Source organism: Rhinolophus hipposideros, assembly GCF_964194185.1.
Source record: "Rhinolophus hipposideros genome assembly, chromosome: 10".
NCBI lineage: Eukaryota > Metazoa > Chordata > Mammalia > Chiroptera > Rhinolophidae > Rhinolophus > Rhinolophus hipposideros.
Genome location: NC_138056.1, coordinates 85,483,414 through 85,500,305, shown reverse-complemented (window position 1 = coordinate 85,500,305; position 16,892 = coordinate 85,483,414). Strand labels below are relative to the sequence as shown.

The window sequence follows — 16,892 nt, the reverse complement described above, 5'->3', positions numbered from 1 at the left end:
CTAGCCTTGTTTCCATATTTTTAATCTCATTATCTCTTTCTGCTGCAAACAGTAACTTCTTCAATTTATCTTCCAATTCTTTCTTTATGTATTAAATGTTGTTTACCCCAAACATGCAGCTTTTCATTTTAGTAATTACATTTTTTATTCCTAAGAGTTCTATTTAGTTCTTCAAATCTGCCTGTCATTTTGCTTGATTATTAAAATATCCACTTTTTTTTTTAAAACAGAAAGTAACAAGTGTTGATGAGAATGTCGAGAAATTTGAGACTTTATGTACTGTTGCTGGGAATGTAAACTGGTGCAGCCATTATGGGAAACAATAAAAACTTTAAAATAGAATTACTATATGATACAGCAGTTCCACTTCTGGGTATATATCCAAAATAATTGAAAGTAAAATCTTGAAGAGATATTTGCACACTCATGTTCATAGCAGCATTATTCACAATAGCCAAGAGTGGAAGGAACCCAGATCTTCATTGATGGATGAATGGAAAAAAAAATTGCGGTATAAATAATGGAATATTATTCAGCCTTATTAAGGGTGAATTTCTGACACATGCTACAACATGGATGAAATTCGAAGACACTGTGCTAAGTGAAATAAGTCAGACACAAAAAGGCAAATTCTGTATGATTCCACTTATATGGGGTGGCTAGAGTAGTCATATTCATAGAGACAGACAGTAGAAGGGGGTCTGCCAGAGGATGGCAGAAAGGAGGAACGGGGGATTATTGTTTAATGGTTATAGAATGTTAATTTTGCAATGTGAAAATAGCTCTGGAGATGAATGGTGGTGATGGTTGCACAAAAACATGAATATACTTAATACCATTAAACTATATACTTAAAAAAAGTTAATATGGTAAATTTTATGTCTATTTTACCACAATTTAAACATAATTTTAAAATGTGGAAAACTATCAATTTTAAATTTATTTAAAGACCTTACAAACTTTTATCATGTTGGAGGTCTTATAATTGGTAATTTATAGCATAAACTCTGGAATCAGAATTCTCATTTTTCATTTACCAATATGTAACCTTAGGCAGGTATTTAACCTTATTGTGGCTCAGATTTTTTATCTGCAAAATGAGGATAAGAACAGTACTTATTTCATAGATTTGTGAGTATTAAATGAATCAGCATACAATGAAGCATTTAAATAGTATCTGGTACATAGACATATTCTATAGTTATTATATTAGGTTGGTGCAAAAATAATTGTGGTTTAAAAGGTTCAAAATAATTGCAAAAACTGCAATTACTTTTGTACCAACCTAATAATTATCTGATGATTCTAACATCTGAAGTCCTTGGGATACTAAATGTGATTCTTATTCATGGTTGATTTTTTTCCTTTTTTAAAAAATTGGGTGATCTTTTATTGTGAACTCATATTTGGAGGGTCTGTGGGAATCCTAAGAATCTAAATTTGAGATGTTTTCTTCCTCCATTATATCTGCCACCTGGATCCACATTTACTCCCTTCAGTTGTCTCTGCTTCACATGAGAATTCGAGGTTCAGCTCCCCTCCCTGCAGTGGGTCTGGTTTAGTTCTGATCTCAGCCTTCATATAGGTCTTTGTCCTTAGGGCATCCCAAGATTTTACTTAGCTGTTGCTTCCAGATTTCCACCTTAGTTTCAGCTCATGATTCTGATGGATTTATTTATTTATTTATTTATTTATTTATTTATTTATTTGCCTGTGAGGATTTGTATTATTTCCTAAGAACTTAATAAGGCATTAACAAATATATTTTACCTAGGATCTGAACTCAACTATAGCAAGAGGATCCTCAGAATACGTGGGCTTCCATGCAGTGGCCAGAGAAGTCCACGTAGCTTACTTCTCTGAGTGCAGCAACTTACATCTCAGAACCCAGCTTGGGAACCACTCATACTTAGCAGGTGATAAATTACTTTTTTCTCTTTTTTTATTAAACAAATGATAAAAACCACATCCACGATCTCTAGGTAGAAGTTAAGACTCAGAGGTGCAATATCTCTTTCCAGATACTTGGGAAGCCATGACTTAATGTCACCCAAATCATCTCCCTCCCAAGCCATAGGTTATCTCTGGCTCATGGCTGAGATCACAGGCAGGAGGAAGGGGAGGAGGGCAATGGGAGAAGGCCTGTGTGGGAAGGAGATTTTCTCACCCTGGCTTCCCTAGTCGGCAGTTCACTATTGCTTCCACACAGCAGCTCTGGTCTTTGGGTATCCTTTTTCCTAATCCTCTTGTCTGAGAATCAATTGTCTCCCCAGGACCTGTTCATACCCAGGCCCCAAAATAAAGGTCGTAGTTCAATACTCCTAGTTTAGTTTTTATTAAGCAGCCCAGTCAGACTATGTCAACTACTTCACATACCTGTTCAATAAAAGTAGCCATAGAGGTAACAACAGTAACAACAGTAAGTACAGTAGATGTGCCAACAGCAGGACACTGCATTTTACATTACAATTGGTTTCTTGCTTGGGTAGGCTCTGGGATGGGCGGAGAAGGAGAGAGGTGGCTCAGATGCTTACCTCGCTCCATTCCAGCTCTTAGTGATCTGGGCTCTCACCAGAAAGCCAACTTTTATTCAGTAGAGTGGGAATATTCCGTCATGGCTTAGCAGTGCCTTCTGAGACCTTAATCCAGAGGCTGGCCTGTTGAGTGGGCTGTGTCTCTCTCCTTGGGATGCTGGAAGCACCAGGGGTGGCTGAGCTGGGGCTGCTGACTTCCTCTTGAGTGTCTGTGGGCTATGGGGTCTCTTACAGGAATGGAGGCCCTTTGCTGTACAAGAAATGCTGAGGCTGAGGGCAGAGAGGTATGCCCAAGGGGGTTCTTGTGTTGTGTCTGGCTTCTGGGGGATACCCAAGTAAGCAGGGCAGAGGGGAAGCAGTTTCCAGCACCGAAGAGTGGCAGTGGCATCATGGCTCAGACTAGAATAAGAGACCAACACAGAGAGTCAGATGATTTGAAAGTGGACAAAGCAGTGACACTTACAATATTAATCTTCCTTTTCTGAAGTTTTTCTCCTTTCTCTACCCTCTAGGGAAATCTCATAAGTCTTTCCACCATCCTTCTCATCACAATCTGTTCTCTGGAAAGTATCTGATAGTCTCATTCTGCTGAAGAATAGAATGATAAAGCTGCGTATGTCCCATATTCTAAGGTATTTACATTTAATGGGAATCTCTGATCTAAGTAATTTCAGGTCTTAATGATGGAATCTCAGGCTGTCACTTACTGGCAGGGAAAATTATTTGGGATGTAAAGACTTGTCTCAGAGCCACTTAAATCAAATCTAAGGATGATTTTGTATCCTAAGAGTAGAGGAAGGAGGGGGGGGGTCACAACAGGTAGGGAAAACATGCTCACCTTCCGGACATTGTAGATCCAGTTGAGATAGGCTGTGACCTTGGTGTATACTCCGGGGGTACTCGGGCCCCCACAGCCATAGCCCCAGCTCACGATGCCCACTACTTGCCACAGGTCAGAGTGATACATTAGGGGCCCGCCGCTGTCACCCTGTAATAGGGCAGAACAGGGACTGCTGGGGAGGGCAGGTAGAGTGGGATGGAGGGGTAGGGTGGGGTGGAGGGTTAGGTTTCTCCTTCTTCCCCTCCCTGCATTGGCTCATCTGTTCTCCTGCACTCCCCCAGCACTCTCTGCTGGCATACCTCAATCCCTTTGCTCATACTGCTCCTGCAGCCTAGAATGCCCTTCCCTTTTGGGGCAAAAGGATTCTGTGGGAAGCCAAGTAGGTTATAGGTGTGCCTATAGCCCTCTCTCTCAGAGATCTGCAACTCATACAAGCAGATTGAAGGCCCTAAGGAGTCCTACAGTAATGAAGCCTGGTTATCTTTGTTTAACCTCGTATTTCCCAAATTTATTCACCTATGGAGTGCCTACTTCATGCTGGGCACTGTTCTAGACAGTTGGGATTCAATCAATGAAAAGAACAAAGATCCTTGCCTTCAGGGGGCTTAGAACCAAATGAAGAGAGAGAGAGAGAGAGAGAGAGAGAGAGAGAGAGAGAGAGAGAGAGAGAGAGAGAGAGAGAGAAGAGAGAGACACAGAGAGAGACACAGAGAGAGAGAGACAGAGAGAGAACAAACAGCAAATGACAACACAGACGAGAAAATGTTAGTAAAAAGTGCACTTATTTGGGTGTCTGTCTTACTAGCTCTTCAGGCTTCTTGTCTAAGAATCCAATAATACTGTGGCCAAACTACCTTTATGCATCTTCCTCACACCCCACTGTGAGCTTCCTGAGGGAAGACACTGTCTCCAAAGTCCAGCACTTATCTTGCATTCAAAAGATGACTAAGAAATGCCTCTTGAGTGAAAAAATTGAATGACTGAGAATAGGAGTGGGAAATGGGTTAGGGGTTTTAATTAGAATGGCTCAGAAGATCCTCTGGGGGTGGAGGAAATGAGAATGTATTCAGGAATTGGTCAGTGGGTATGGGGCTAGAGATCCAGGACTCATCTAGTATGAGATGGAATTTCTCTTGTGTCGTTCAGCAGTTTGAAGACAGTTATAGGTAAAACTGACCTGGGGTTCTTGCCCTCAAGGGACTCATACTCCTGTAGATGATGGGAAGCAAGGGTGAGTAGGGAGGGTAACATCATCATCTTTGTATGTGAAATGTGTATAAATTTAAAACTTTTCTGCTTGTTTCCATTTATCCATCCATCCATCCATCCATTCCTATATCTTTATCTAACTATAACCTTTCCTTCCCTCAATCTCTCCCGTCCTCTCTTCATCACACACTGATTGCCTACCATATGCACGAGTTCATGTGGGGCATTCGGCCTTTGAACTTTCTCATTTTTCTAGGACCTATGTCCCTATCCACAAAATTCCCTCATGATCCGTGGAGGCCTCACCTGGCAGGTGTCCACGCCGCCCCCCGGGATTCCTGCACACAGCATCTCCTTGGTAACTTCCCCCTGGTATGCATCCTCTGCATTGCATTCAGTTCTGTCAATGACCTGGACTGATGCCTGCAGCAGTGTATCAGACATCTTCCCTGAGAGATTGAAAACACACTCACATTTCCATCCTTGCCTTTTACTCCCAGCCCAGGATAATTTTTGGGGTTGCCTGGCACCTTGGTGCTTGTACCTCTAGGGTGGGTTTTTCTGAAGGATGGTCCTCCTTATCACCTCTGAGAGCTGCTCCCTCTGGCCTGTGGTTCTGAGCCCTGGACTTACCTCCACCCTGTTCTGTAAAGCCCCATCCGATGACCCATAGCGGGGTGGCTGGAGTGAGCTCCTCATCAGAGAAGGGCAGGCAGATGGGCCTGACTGTGTCTGCCAGGAGCAGAGAGGAAGAGGGGACCCAATGTTCAGAAGAGGCTTGTGGCTAAGCCTTCTGAAAGTGTTGATACTAGCATTTCTATAACACACATTCCATGGGATGTTAATAGAAGTGGCATGAGAAAAAGGGTTCTGTGGTCAAATAAATTCAGAAAATGTGGATTGAATTTTGGTCAAGATGGTGGAGTAGGTAAACACTATGCTTGCCCCCTCCCATGACCACATCAAAATTACAACTAAATTATAGAAAAGTCAACCTGGAGAACCATCTGAAGAATAACTAAACAGGAGTCCTATAACTAAGGATAGAAAGAAGAAGTCATGTGGAGACTAGTAAGAGGGGTGGAGATGTGAAACAGGCTGGCTTCACACCTACGTGTGGCAGTTGAGAATTGGGAGGGATATCTCAGCTGCTGAAGCTCCCCCTGAGGAGCAGAGGGTCCCAGCCCCACAACATGCTCCCCAATCCAGAGCACTAGTGCTGGGAAGAAGAGCCCCCAAACATCTGGCTATGAAGATCAGCAGGGATTCCATCTCCTGTGTGAAACAGAAGGCTGCTGGAAACCTAAGCATCCTCTTAAAGGACCCACACACAGACTCACATGTTCACAGGCAGTCACTGTGAACTCCAGTGGAGGGACAGCAGCTCCAGAGGTTCCAGAGACATAAAGGGAGAAACTAAGTTGTGCGGTTTCAGGGTGAGGGCTCGAGGAACAGCTGCTATTGTCCCTGTGTTAAGCCCGCCTCCAAAAATGAGTAAATCTGATTCTGCATTAGCCTGGTGAACCCCACTCACTCCACCTTGATGACTCCCTGAGACTCTGACTCACCCAACTCATGCACTACCAGGGGCTTTTTTGGTGGCAAGCAACCAGCCTCGGCCCATGCTGCAGTCTTTCTTAAAAAACTCTCAAAAGTCCGCAGGACCCGAGCTACTGGCAGCTGGCCTCAGTGTGCCCTGTGCTTTATGCTGAGTAGCTCCAGGCTCAACACTGCTGCCAAATCTGCATTAACCTGGTGATCACCCCACCCTGATAACTCCCTGAGACCCACTCTCATCAAAGTTGCATACTACCAGAAGCTCTTTCAGTGGCTGAGACTTACAGAAAGCAGGTAGGTGGTGGCAGGCCTTTTGCCGAACTGCCCCAGGCATGGTAATTGTGGCAGCTGGCCTGTTCATAGCATGGCCTTTCCTACATACCTCCAGGTCCAGCATAGGCAGCTACAAATCACTGATCACTTAGTAATTCTACCAGCTAGGGCCGGGCTGATCACAGGCAGTGGGTGACCATGGCCTGTACTAGAGTCCCTCCCAAGAGGCCCCAGAAGCAACACATCCAGTGGCCAATTTCAGACCACAACAGAGCACAATCTGATTAGCCTCACAAGTGGCACACCCAAAGGGTGATCTCGGCAAGCATCAGAGCCCACTGGGACAAATCCCGCTCCATGGGGTCAGTCCCAAACGGTAGCTCATATGCTGTGTTCATCGCCAATCCTCAAAGCTAGTCAACCTGAGGGTCAATCCCACACACTGACATGCCAACAGCAATCAAGTATCAACTACAACAGGAGGGCACACACAATCCACACAAGGGACACCCCTGGAGCACCCAGCTCAGGTGATTAGGGAGACTGTGCCTCTGAGCCCCACAGGTCACCTACTACATAAGGCCACTGTGCCAAGACTGGGAGACACAGCAGATCTATGTAATACATAGAAACAAACACAGAGAGGCAGACAGAATAAGGAAACAAATAAATATGCCCCAAAAGAAAGAATAGGAGAAAACTCCAGAAAAAGAACTAAACTAAATGGAGACAAGCAATTCTACCAGATTCAGAGTTCAAAACACTTGTTATAAGGATGCTCAGTGAACTTAGTGAGAACTTCAAAAAAGAGATAGTAAGAATAAAGAAAAATATAGAAACTATAAAAAAAGAATTAGTCGAAAATGAAGAATACAATAACTGAAATGAAGAATGTACTAGAAGAAATCAACAGCAGATTAGATGAAGCAGAGGACTGGATCAGCTATTTGGAAAACAAGGTATCAGAAAACACCCAACTGGAACAGCAAAAAGGAAAAAGAATTTAAAAAATGAGGATAGTTTAAAGGACTTCTGGAATAACACCAAGCATAACAACATTCACATCATAGGGGTACTAGAAGGAGAAGAGAGAGAGTAAGAGATTGAAAACCTATTTGAAGAAATAATGTCTGGAAACTTCCATAACCTGGCAAAGAAAACAGACATACAAGTCTAAGGAGCAGAGAGAGTCCCAAACACAATAAACCCAAAGAAGCCCATACCAAGACACATCATAGTTAAAATGGCAAATGTTAAAAACAAAGAGGAAATCTTAAAAGCAGTAAGAGAAAAGCATTTACTTACCTATAAGGAAGCTCCCATAAAATTGTCAGCTGATTTATCAACAGAAACTTTGCAGGTCCAAAGGGATTGGCACAAAATATTCAACATGATGAAAAGCAAGGACCTACAACAAAAATTACTCTACCCAGCAAGTCTACTATTTAAAGTTGAAGGAGAGATGAAGAACTTCCCAGAAAAGTAAAAACTAAAGGAGTTTATCGCCATCAAACCAGTATTACAAGAAATGTTAACTGGATTTCTTTAAGAAGAAGGAGGGAAAAACCCATAACTATGAATAATAAGATGGCAATGACTATGTACCTATTAATAATCACTTTAAATGCAAATGAATTAAATGCTCTAATCAAAATACATAGGGTGGCTGAGTAGATAAGAAAACAAGACCCTTACTTAGGCTGTCTACAAGAGACCTGTTTCAGATTGAAAGACATGCACAGACTGAAAGTAAAGGGATGGAACAAGAAATGGAAATTAAAAAAAAAAAAAAAAGCTGAGTTAGCTATACTTATATCATACAAAATATACTTTAAAACAAAGGCTATAATAAGAGACAAAGGAGGACATTTCATGATAAAGGGATCAATCTGCTAAGAGGATGTAACGCTTGTAAACATTTATGCACCCAATATAGGAGCATCAAATATATAAAACAAATAATATTGATGGACATAAAGGGAGAGATTGACAGTAATGCAGTCATAGTAGGGAACTTTAACACCCCGTTGACATCAATGGATAGATCTTCCAGACAGAAAGTCAATGGGAAAACTGTGGTCTTAAATGACAAATTCGACCAGATGGATTTAATTTATATTTTTAGAGCATTTCACCCCAAAGCAGCAGAATATACATTCTTTTCAAGAGCACTTGAAAGGTTTCCCAAGACAGACCACATGTGAGGCCACATACAAGTCTCAATAAATTTAAGAAGACTGACATTACATCAAGCGTCTTCTCTGACCACAATGGTATGAAGCTAGAAATCAATTACAAGGAAAAACACACAAACACATGGAGGCAAAATAACATGCTACCAAACAATAAATGGGTTAACAATGAGATCAAGGAAGAAATAAAAAATATCTTCAGACAAATGAAAATGAAAACACAACAACCCAAAATCTATGGGACACAGTGAAAGCAGTACTAAGAGGGAAATTCATAGCAATACAGGCTTACCTCAAGAAATAAGAAAAATCTCAAGTAAATATTATAACCTTACACCTAAAAGAACTACAGAAAAGAATAACAGACAAAGCCCAAAGTGAGTAGAAGGAAGGAAACAATAAAGATCAGAGCAGAAATAAAGAAAATATAGTAAAAAAAAAAATACAAAAGACCAATGAAACCAAGAGTTGGTTCTTTGAAAAGATAAACAAAATTGATAAACCTTTAACCAGGCTCATCAAGAATAAAAGTGAGAGGACCCAAATAAACAAAATCAGAAACAAAAGAGGAGAAGTGACAACTGACACCACAGACAAAGAATTATAAGAAAATATTATGAACAATTATATGCCAACAAGTTGGACAATCAAGAAAAAATTAATAAGTTCCTAGAAACATGCAATTTTCCAAGACTGAATCAAGAAGAAGCAGAAAATCTGAATAGACTAATTACTACCAACAAAATTGAATCAGTAATAAAAAAAACTCTCAACAAACAAAAGTCCTGGACCAGATGGCATCACAGGTGAATTTTACCAAACATTCAAAGGAGAATTAACACCCATCCTTCTCAAACTATTCCAAAAAATTGAAGAGGAGGAAAGGCTCCCAAACTCGTTTTATGAGGCTGCTATTACCCTGATTCCAAAACCAGACAAAGATATTACAAAAAAAAAAAAACTGTATAGGCCAATATCCCTGATGAACATAGATGCAAAAATCCTCAACAAAACATTAGCAAGCTGAATTCAGCAATAAATTTAAAAGATCATACACCATGATCAAGTGAGATTTATTCCTGGGATGCAATGTTGGTTCAATACCAGCAAATCAATTAATGTGATACACCACATAAACAACATGAAGGATAAAAATCATATGATCATATCAATAGATATAGAAAAAATGTTAGACAAAGTCCAGCATCCATTTATGATAAAAACTCTCAGCAAAATGGGAATAGAAGGAGCATACCTCAACATAATAAAAGCCATATATGACAAACCCACAGCTAACATCATACTCAATGGGGAAAAGCTATAAGTCCTAGCCACAGCAATCAGACAAGAAAAAGAAATAAAAAGCATCCAAACTGGAAAGGAAGAAGTAAAACTGTCATTATTTGTGGATGACATAATATTATATAGAGAGAACCCTAAAGAGTCCACCAAAAAACTGTTAGAACTGATAAATGAATTCAATAAAATAGCAGGATACAAAATTAACATTTTATACACCAATAATAAACTATCAGAAAGAGAAATTAAGAAAAAAATCCCATTTACAATTGCATAAAAATATACCTAGGAATAAATTTATACAAATATGTAAAAGACCTGTACTCAGATAATTATAAGACATTGAAGAAATTGAAGAAGATACAAACAAATGGAAACAAAGTTCTGAAAATTAAGTTTGTGAACTTGTTGCTAAACTTTTTTGATATCAGAGGTATTATTCATTATGAATTTGTACCAACTGGACAAACAGTTAATCAAGTTTACTATTTGGAAGTGCTGAAAAGACTGCATGAAAAAGTTAGATGACCTGAATTTTTCGCCAACAGTTCATGGCTCTTACATCACGACAATGCACCAGCTCATACGGCACTGTCTATGAGGGAATTTTAGCCAGTAAATAAATAACTGTATTGGAACACCCTCCATACTCACCTGATCTGGCCCCAAATGACTTCTTTCTTTGCCCAGAGATAAAGGAAATTTTGAAAGAAAGACATTTTGATGATATTCAGTACATCAAGGGTAATATGACGATAGCTCTGATGGCCATTCCAGAAAAAGAGTTCCAAAATTGCTTTGAAAGGTGGACTAGTTTCTGGCATCAGTACATAGCTTCCCAAGGGGAGTACTTCGAAGGTGACTGTAGTGATATTCAACAATAAAGTATGTAGCACTTTTTCTAGGATGAGTTCGCAAACTTAATTGTCAGACCTCAGTTTGCTGTGCTCATGGATAGGAATAATTAATATAGTTAAAATGTCCATACTACCCAATACAATGTACAGATTCAATGCAATCCCTATCAAAATACCAATGGCATTTTTCACAGAACTAGAACAAATAATCCTAAATTTCTGTGGAACCATGAAATACCCTGAATAGCTGCAGTAATGTTGAGAAAGAAGAACAAAGTCGAAGGTATCACACTACCTGATATCAAACTATACTACAAGCCTATAGTAATAAAAACAGCAGGTACCGGCATAGAAACAGACACATAGGTCAATGTAACAGAACAAAGAGCCCAGAAATAAACCAATTCTTATATGGTCAATTAATCTATGAAAAAGGAAGCAAGAATATACAATGGGGTAAAGACAGTCTCTTCAACAAATGGTGTTGGGAAAATTGAACAGATACATGCAAAAAAATTAAACTAGACCACTTTCTTACACCATATACAAGAATAAACTAAAAATGGATTAAAGATGTAAATATAAGACTCCAAACCATAAAACTCCTAGAAGAAAACATAGGCAGTAAACTCTTTGACATTGCTCTTAGTAATATTTTTTCTGATCTATCTTCTCGGGCAAGGGAAACAAAAGAAAAAAATAAACAAATGGGCATACATTAAACTAAAAAGTTTTTGCACAGCAAAGGAAACCATGAACAAAACAAAAAGGCAGCCTTTTGAATGGAAGAATATATTTGCCATGTATCACTATACATCTGAAAAGGGGTTAATATCCAAAATTTATAAAGAACTCAAAGAACTTAACACCAAAAAACCCAAAAACAACCCAATTTAAAAATAGGCAGAGGACCTGAAGAAACATTTCTCCAAAGAGGACATACAGATGGCCAATAAACATATGAAAAGATGCTCAAAGTGACTAATCAGAGAAATGCAAATTAAAACCACAATGAGATATCACCTCACACCGGTCAAAATGACTGTCATCAGTAAATCAACAAACAACAAGTGTTGGCGAGGATGTGGAGAAAAGGGAGCCCTGTGCACTGTTGATGGGATTTCAAATTGGTGCAGCCACTATGGAAAACAGTATGGAGGTTCCTCAAAAAATTAAATCTAGAACTAACATATGACCCATCAATTCTACTTCTGAGTATTTATCCAAAGAAATCCAAAACACTAATTTGAAAAGATATATGGGGGTGGTCTGTTAGCTCAGTTGGTTAGAGTGTGATGCTCATAGCACCAAGGTTGCGGGTTCGATCCCCTCATGCACCACTGTGAGCTGTGCCCCCCTTAAAAAAACCAAAAACTCTGAAAAGATGTATGTATGCTTGTATTCATTTCAACATTATTTATAATAGCCAAGATACAGATGCAACCTAAGTGCCCATCAATAGACAATTGGATAAAGAAGAGGTGGTACGTATATAAAAGAATGGAATCTTACTATTTGTGACAACATGGATGGACATAGAGGGTATTTTGCTAAGAGAAAGACAAATACCATATGATCTCACTTATATGTGGAATCTAAAGAACAAAATAAGTGAACAAACAAAACAGAAACAGACCCATAGATACAAAGAACAAACTGATGGTTGCCAGATGGGAGTGGGGTTGGGGGTGCTGAATGAAAAAGGTGAAGGGATTAAGAAGTACAAATTGGTAATGACAAAATAGTCACAAAAATGCAAAGTACAGCCTAGGGAATATAGTCAATTATATTATAATAACTATGTATGGTGTCAGATGGGTACTAGACTTATCAGGAGGATTACTTCATAAATTATATAAATGTTTAACCAGATGCTGTACACCTGAAACTAATATAAAATAACATTGAATATCAACTATAATTAAAAATTTAAAAAATGACAATGTGGGATAAACACAATAAAACATTATTTAAAAAAATGTTTTAAAACTTCTTACATCTGTAATACACTAATGTGCTCCAAGAAGAGAGCTAATGTATAAAAATGTTTCCCAAACTTATTTGATAATAGAACCCTCTTTTCCCCAAGGGACCAATGTCCTGTGGAACCAATAGTTGGAAATGCTGATCTAAATACAATCCCATATAAGCATGAGTCATCTAACAGAGCTATTCAAAGATTTTATGGGCTGTCTTAACAGTGATGAGCTCCTTGCCCTGGAAGAGAACAAATGGGCACGAGGACCTCTTGACAGGAATATTGTGTGGGCTCTTGGCATTGTTCGGGGTTGGAGCATTGACGAGATGATCTCACAACTCCAAGATTGGATATCGATGATCGTACTTGAGGTACTCCACATGGAGAAAACAGATCTCTGAAGAAGCTCAGACAGCTTGAGGCAGCCTCATGGCATCAGTGATATTAGGTTGATAATATTTGCTGGAAACAAATGGGTAACTGAGGTCTTGAGAGGAGAAGTGATGAGCCCAAGACCACTTAGTGAGAGTATCACCTGACCTAAGGGGTTCTGTTCCCAGGTACCACCTCTCACCTGAGAATGTGAGTGGGTACTGCAGCTTCACGAGAGCAATGTCTTTCTCTTTGGGGTACGTGGTGTTGAGCACAGTGACAAAGATCTTGGCCACAGGCATGGACAGGAAGTTGCCCAATTTGTCTGAGCCAGCCCTTACTTTCCAGTTGGACACATCTAGATACTTCCTGGGGGCAGAGACAGTGGAGTTCAGGCCCAGGCCATGCACGAGTAGGCTTTCTCAAAGGCTGGGTTCTTCCTTAGGAGGTACAGATGATGGAGGCGCGGATGGTGGGGAAGGGGCAATCTGAGGAACCACCTACCACAGGCCAAATTCTAAAAGGGAATTAGATCCTTTTCCCCCAGTGAAACCTGCCCAAGAAAACTAACTGGAGGGTTGGAGAAGAGGCTGTTCCCAATCCCTGAGCTATGGGGCTCTGGCACTGTCTCTTCCAATGCTTTTCATTATCGCTGTTACTCGTGTGGTACTTATATTGTGGTCAGTTACATTATGTACTTGTCTTTCTTCCTCCCAACACCAGACACAGCTTAGTGTGCAGGGGTGATTTTCCAGGAAAGGATTTATAGCTCTTGTCATATTCTCTAAAAAGGTTAAGAATCACTGGCCTAGACTGTGAGTTCCTCTAAGACAATAATGGGGCTTAATGCTTGGTACCTAGTAGGTACTCATCAGCTGTTGAATGAATGAAAGTGAAGAAAGCCTGAGAGTGGTCCTTCCCCCAAAAGGTGGGCAGGCCTCTCTCTGTTGGTCTTTAAGGAAATCTATACTTTTAAAAAAGTTTCTGTATATAGCAAAGGAGTGGCAATGATTCTGGACCCTAGAACCACTTCCTAGAAGACTAGCAAATAGGGAGAGAGTTCTTGGAACTCCAGACAGATGGGAAGAGCTTTTGTGGTGTGAATGACATGGGGGTGGACTGAGGACACTGGGTATCTGATGGCTTCCCACCCGGAAGACGTCAAACTTGGTGACCACCACCCTCTGCTCAGACCCCCAATGCCTAATAAAGGACATCATGTCCAGCATCTCATTGGGGTGGAAACACCCTGGGACATGGTGGGTGAGTAGAGGGAGTAAGGGCATCAGAACGCAAGTCAGGAGATGAGGGCCCTCGGGACTCAGGCCCCTCCATGGGTAGGGTCCCCTGCAAGGCCTCCTCGCAGCAGGAGCCTTACCTGAAGCAGTGAGCTGCTGTGAGGATCCAGTGGCGGTCCAGGATGCTGCCTCCACAGATGTGTCGTCTGTTGTACTGGATACTGACTTGCCAAGGCCAGGAATCCACAAAGGCCTGCTGCCCTCCCACCACCCGGGGGGCCTTCAGGCTCTCCCCACAGGCTGGGCTCAGTAGGAAGGAAGGAGAAAGCAGGAGTCAGCCTCTTGGGGGACGGTGCCTCCTCTCCTTAGAGCCCAAAGTCCCTCCTGAGCAGGCTGTTATGACTGGGACCTGGGGTGGTGGTGGTGAAGAATACCAGGCCAGTCTTGAATGATTCATGGGGAGATACTGAGTGTTCACAGGCTTTCCGTCAGTCTCCCTTTTCTTTTTGTTCAGCTTAAGATGTGCTTGGTAATTGATACTGTGAACGTGGGTGTATCCATTGTGCTGGGAATTTATGACCCTCAAACTAGACAGTGCTACAGAATTATGAAAGTCTTTCCCAGGTGGAATGTCCCCAAACCATTTCCACTGAGTAACAGTAAACAGGGTATCTGATGGCTGCTTTGGGAGCTGGAAGTGGGAAGAAAGTTTTAGAAAGTGGGTCTTCCCATCCAAAACTCACCTTTTTCCAAGTCCCTTTCCTCTCTGCTGAGTGAGTCTGTCAATTTGACATCCTATTCTCTCTTTGAAATCCCACTGTCCCGGTTTTCATATCTGACCCTTGAACTTTTGTAAAAACCTCCTCTTCCACCTTCCTGCTCTGTTATCAGCATTTTCAATCCTCTGGCAGTCACTGCCACAATGGCTTCTACAAGAGAAAGGCTACCACACTTTCCGGGCCTCCGCTAGCCAGGGGCTTTGCAGACACCATCTCACTCCAAACAGTGCTTTCTAAACGCCACCTCACTCAAAAGCCCCTTAGCACCCCCCTTGGTGTGTAGGGTAGACTTTAAACTCTTCCTGACAGCCTCCTGCTGCCCTTCCATAAAGTTTCCACCTAGCCAAATCGCTCTGCTTGTAGCTCTCTGAAAAGTCATTCTGCTTTTGCCCAAGGAAGCCCCTGTCTGTGAGATACTGTCTCATCTCCTATATATCTAAATCATTGATTCATTAAGCACGTTTGTACTGAGTGCCTAATGTGTCTCAGGGACGCTCGGAAGAAAGTGCTGGATAAGACATAGTCTTTCCCCTCCTGGAGCCCACAACTTGTTCTTCAGTGTTTAGGCTGGACACCGCCTCCTGGCCCCCAATCCCTGGGGATTTCCCTCTCTGGAATGTCCATAGCCTGCCCTGGGTGTTGGCCAGCCTTTCATTGTTGTCATGCGTCAGTCTTGTCTTCTCAGTGAGACCTAAGGCTCCTCAAGGGAAGGTCTATGACTCTTTGTGACTTCAGTGCTATTCTGCACAGCTCATCAGGTGATGTGACTATTCCTTCCTTCATTCATTCACTAGTCACCATGTGTCAGCTCCCACACAGTAGGTACCATGGGAGTCCGATGATAATGACTAAAAGTCTTCACGCCCACCGTGGAAGCATACACGCTGCTCAACTGCAGGGGCAGTGATGATGACCGTCCTCTGAGGCTGTCCAGCCTCCGGCCATCCTTCTGGGCTCTGCTCAGCTTTTCTCCCTTGAGGCCGATAGGATGAGCTGGCCCCACTGCTTGTTTTCTCTTCTTATCTCCTCTAGTAGAGCCAGGGGTCTCCTGGGATCCTCTTGGGCAGTTGGACTAAAGGGCTTCTTGGGAAGATGAACCTTAGAGAGGTCCGGTGAATTACTCAAGGTCACACTGGAAACCAGTGGGACTACTGGCCAAGTCTCCTGATTTCCTGTGCAGCTCTCCCTGCATGTCAGCTGTGACTACTACTCAGTCTGGTACATTCCACATTCACCTCTCTCTTAGCTCAGTTATAAGCTCTTGAGGATAGCGGTCAATTCTTTCACTTGTCTGGTGTTTTCTACTTCCAACTAGCACCTCACAGCACTAGACACATTCTAACTGTTCAAAGAATGTGGATAATTGTGGTGATTGTGACAAAAAAAAGTGATGTGTGCCCTGACCGGTGGGGAGGGGTGGAAGCCCAATCTTGCCCTTTCCAGTTTTCCTACCCTCTCTCCCAGGTCTCTTCTCAGGTTGTGTTGTGGTGTGTGGGTGGTAGGAGGGAGCTCTTAACGTCAACCATTTAAAGGAGCATTGACTTACAAACCCAAGGCCCGAAGAAGTAAGGTCAGAACAAAACAAAGTGAAACTCAGAGTCTGAGAGATTTAGGAATGAGAGTGAAGTTCTTCCTCCGTGATCATTGCTGGCCCAGGGCCCAAACCCTCAGAGACGGGGCATACTCACCAAGGCAGTGCAAGGAAACCAGGGTGCCTGAGAGACAGGGTCTGGAGGGGAAACACAGGGGTCCTGTGGTTTCTG

The 16,892-nt window shown here is 41.8% G+C and overlaps 1 protein-coding gene across 1 annotated transcript in view; it reads right to left on the bottom strand.

Annotated features, from left to right (window-relative positions):
* Positions 1-3,080: 3,080 nt before the first annotated feature.
* Positions 3,081-16,892, bottom strand: part of TMPRSS4 (transmembrane serine protease 4) — a gene marked incomplete at both ends in the record, with an annotated part of 34,814 nt that continues 21,002 nt past the window's right edge. Inside the window, 7 exons of the mRNA XM_081062749.1 lie at positions 3,081-3,119; positions 3,373-3,522; positions 4,891-5,033; positions 5,218-5,316; positions 13,315-13,481; positions 14,491-14,650; positions 16,818-16,858. Coding sequence (XP_080918875.1) covers positions 3,081-3,119; positions 3,373-3,522; positions 4,891-5,033; positions 5,218-5,316; positions 13,315-13,481; positions 14,491-14,650; positions 16,818-16,858 — 799 coding nt within the window. The remainder of the gene's footprint in view (positions 3,120-3,372; positions 3,523-4,890; positions 5,034-5,217; positions 5,317-13,314; positions 13,482-14,490; positions 14,651-16,817; positions 16,859-16,892) is intronic.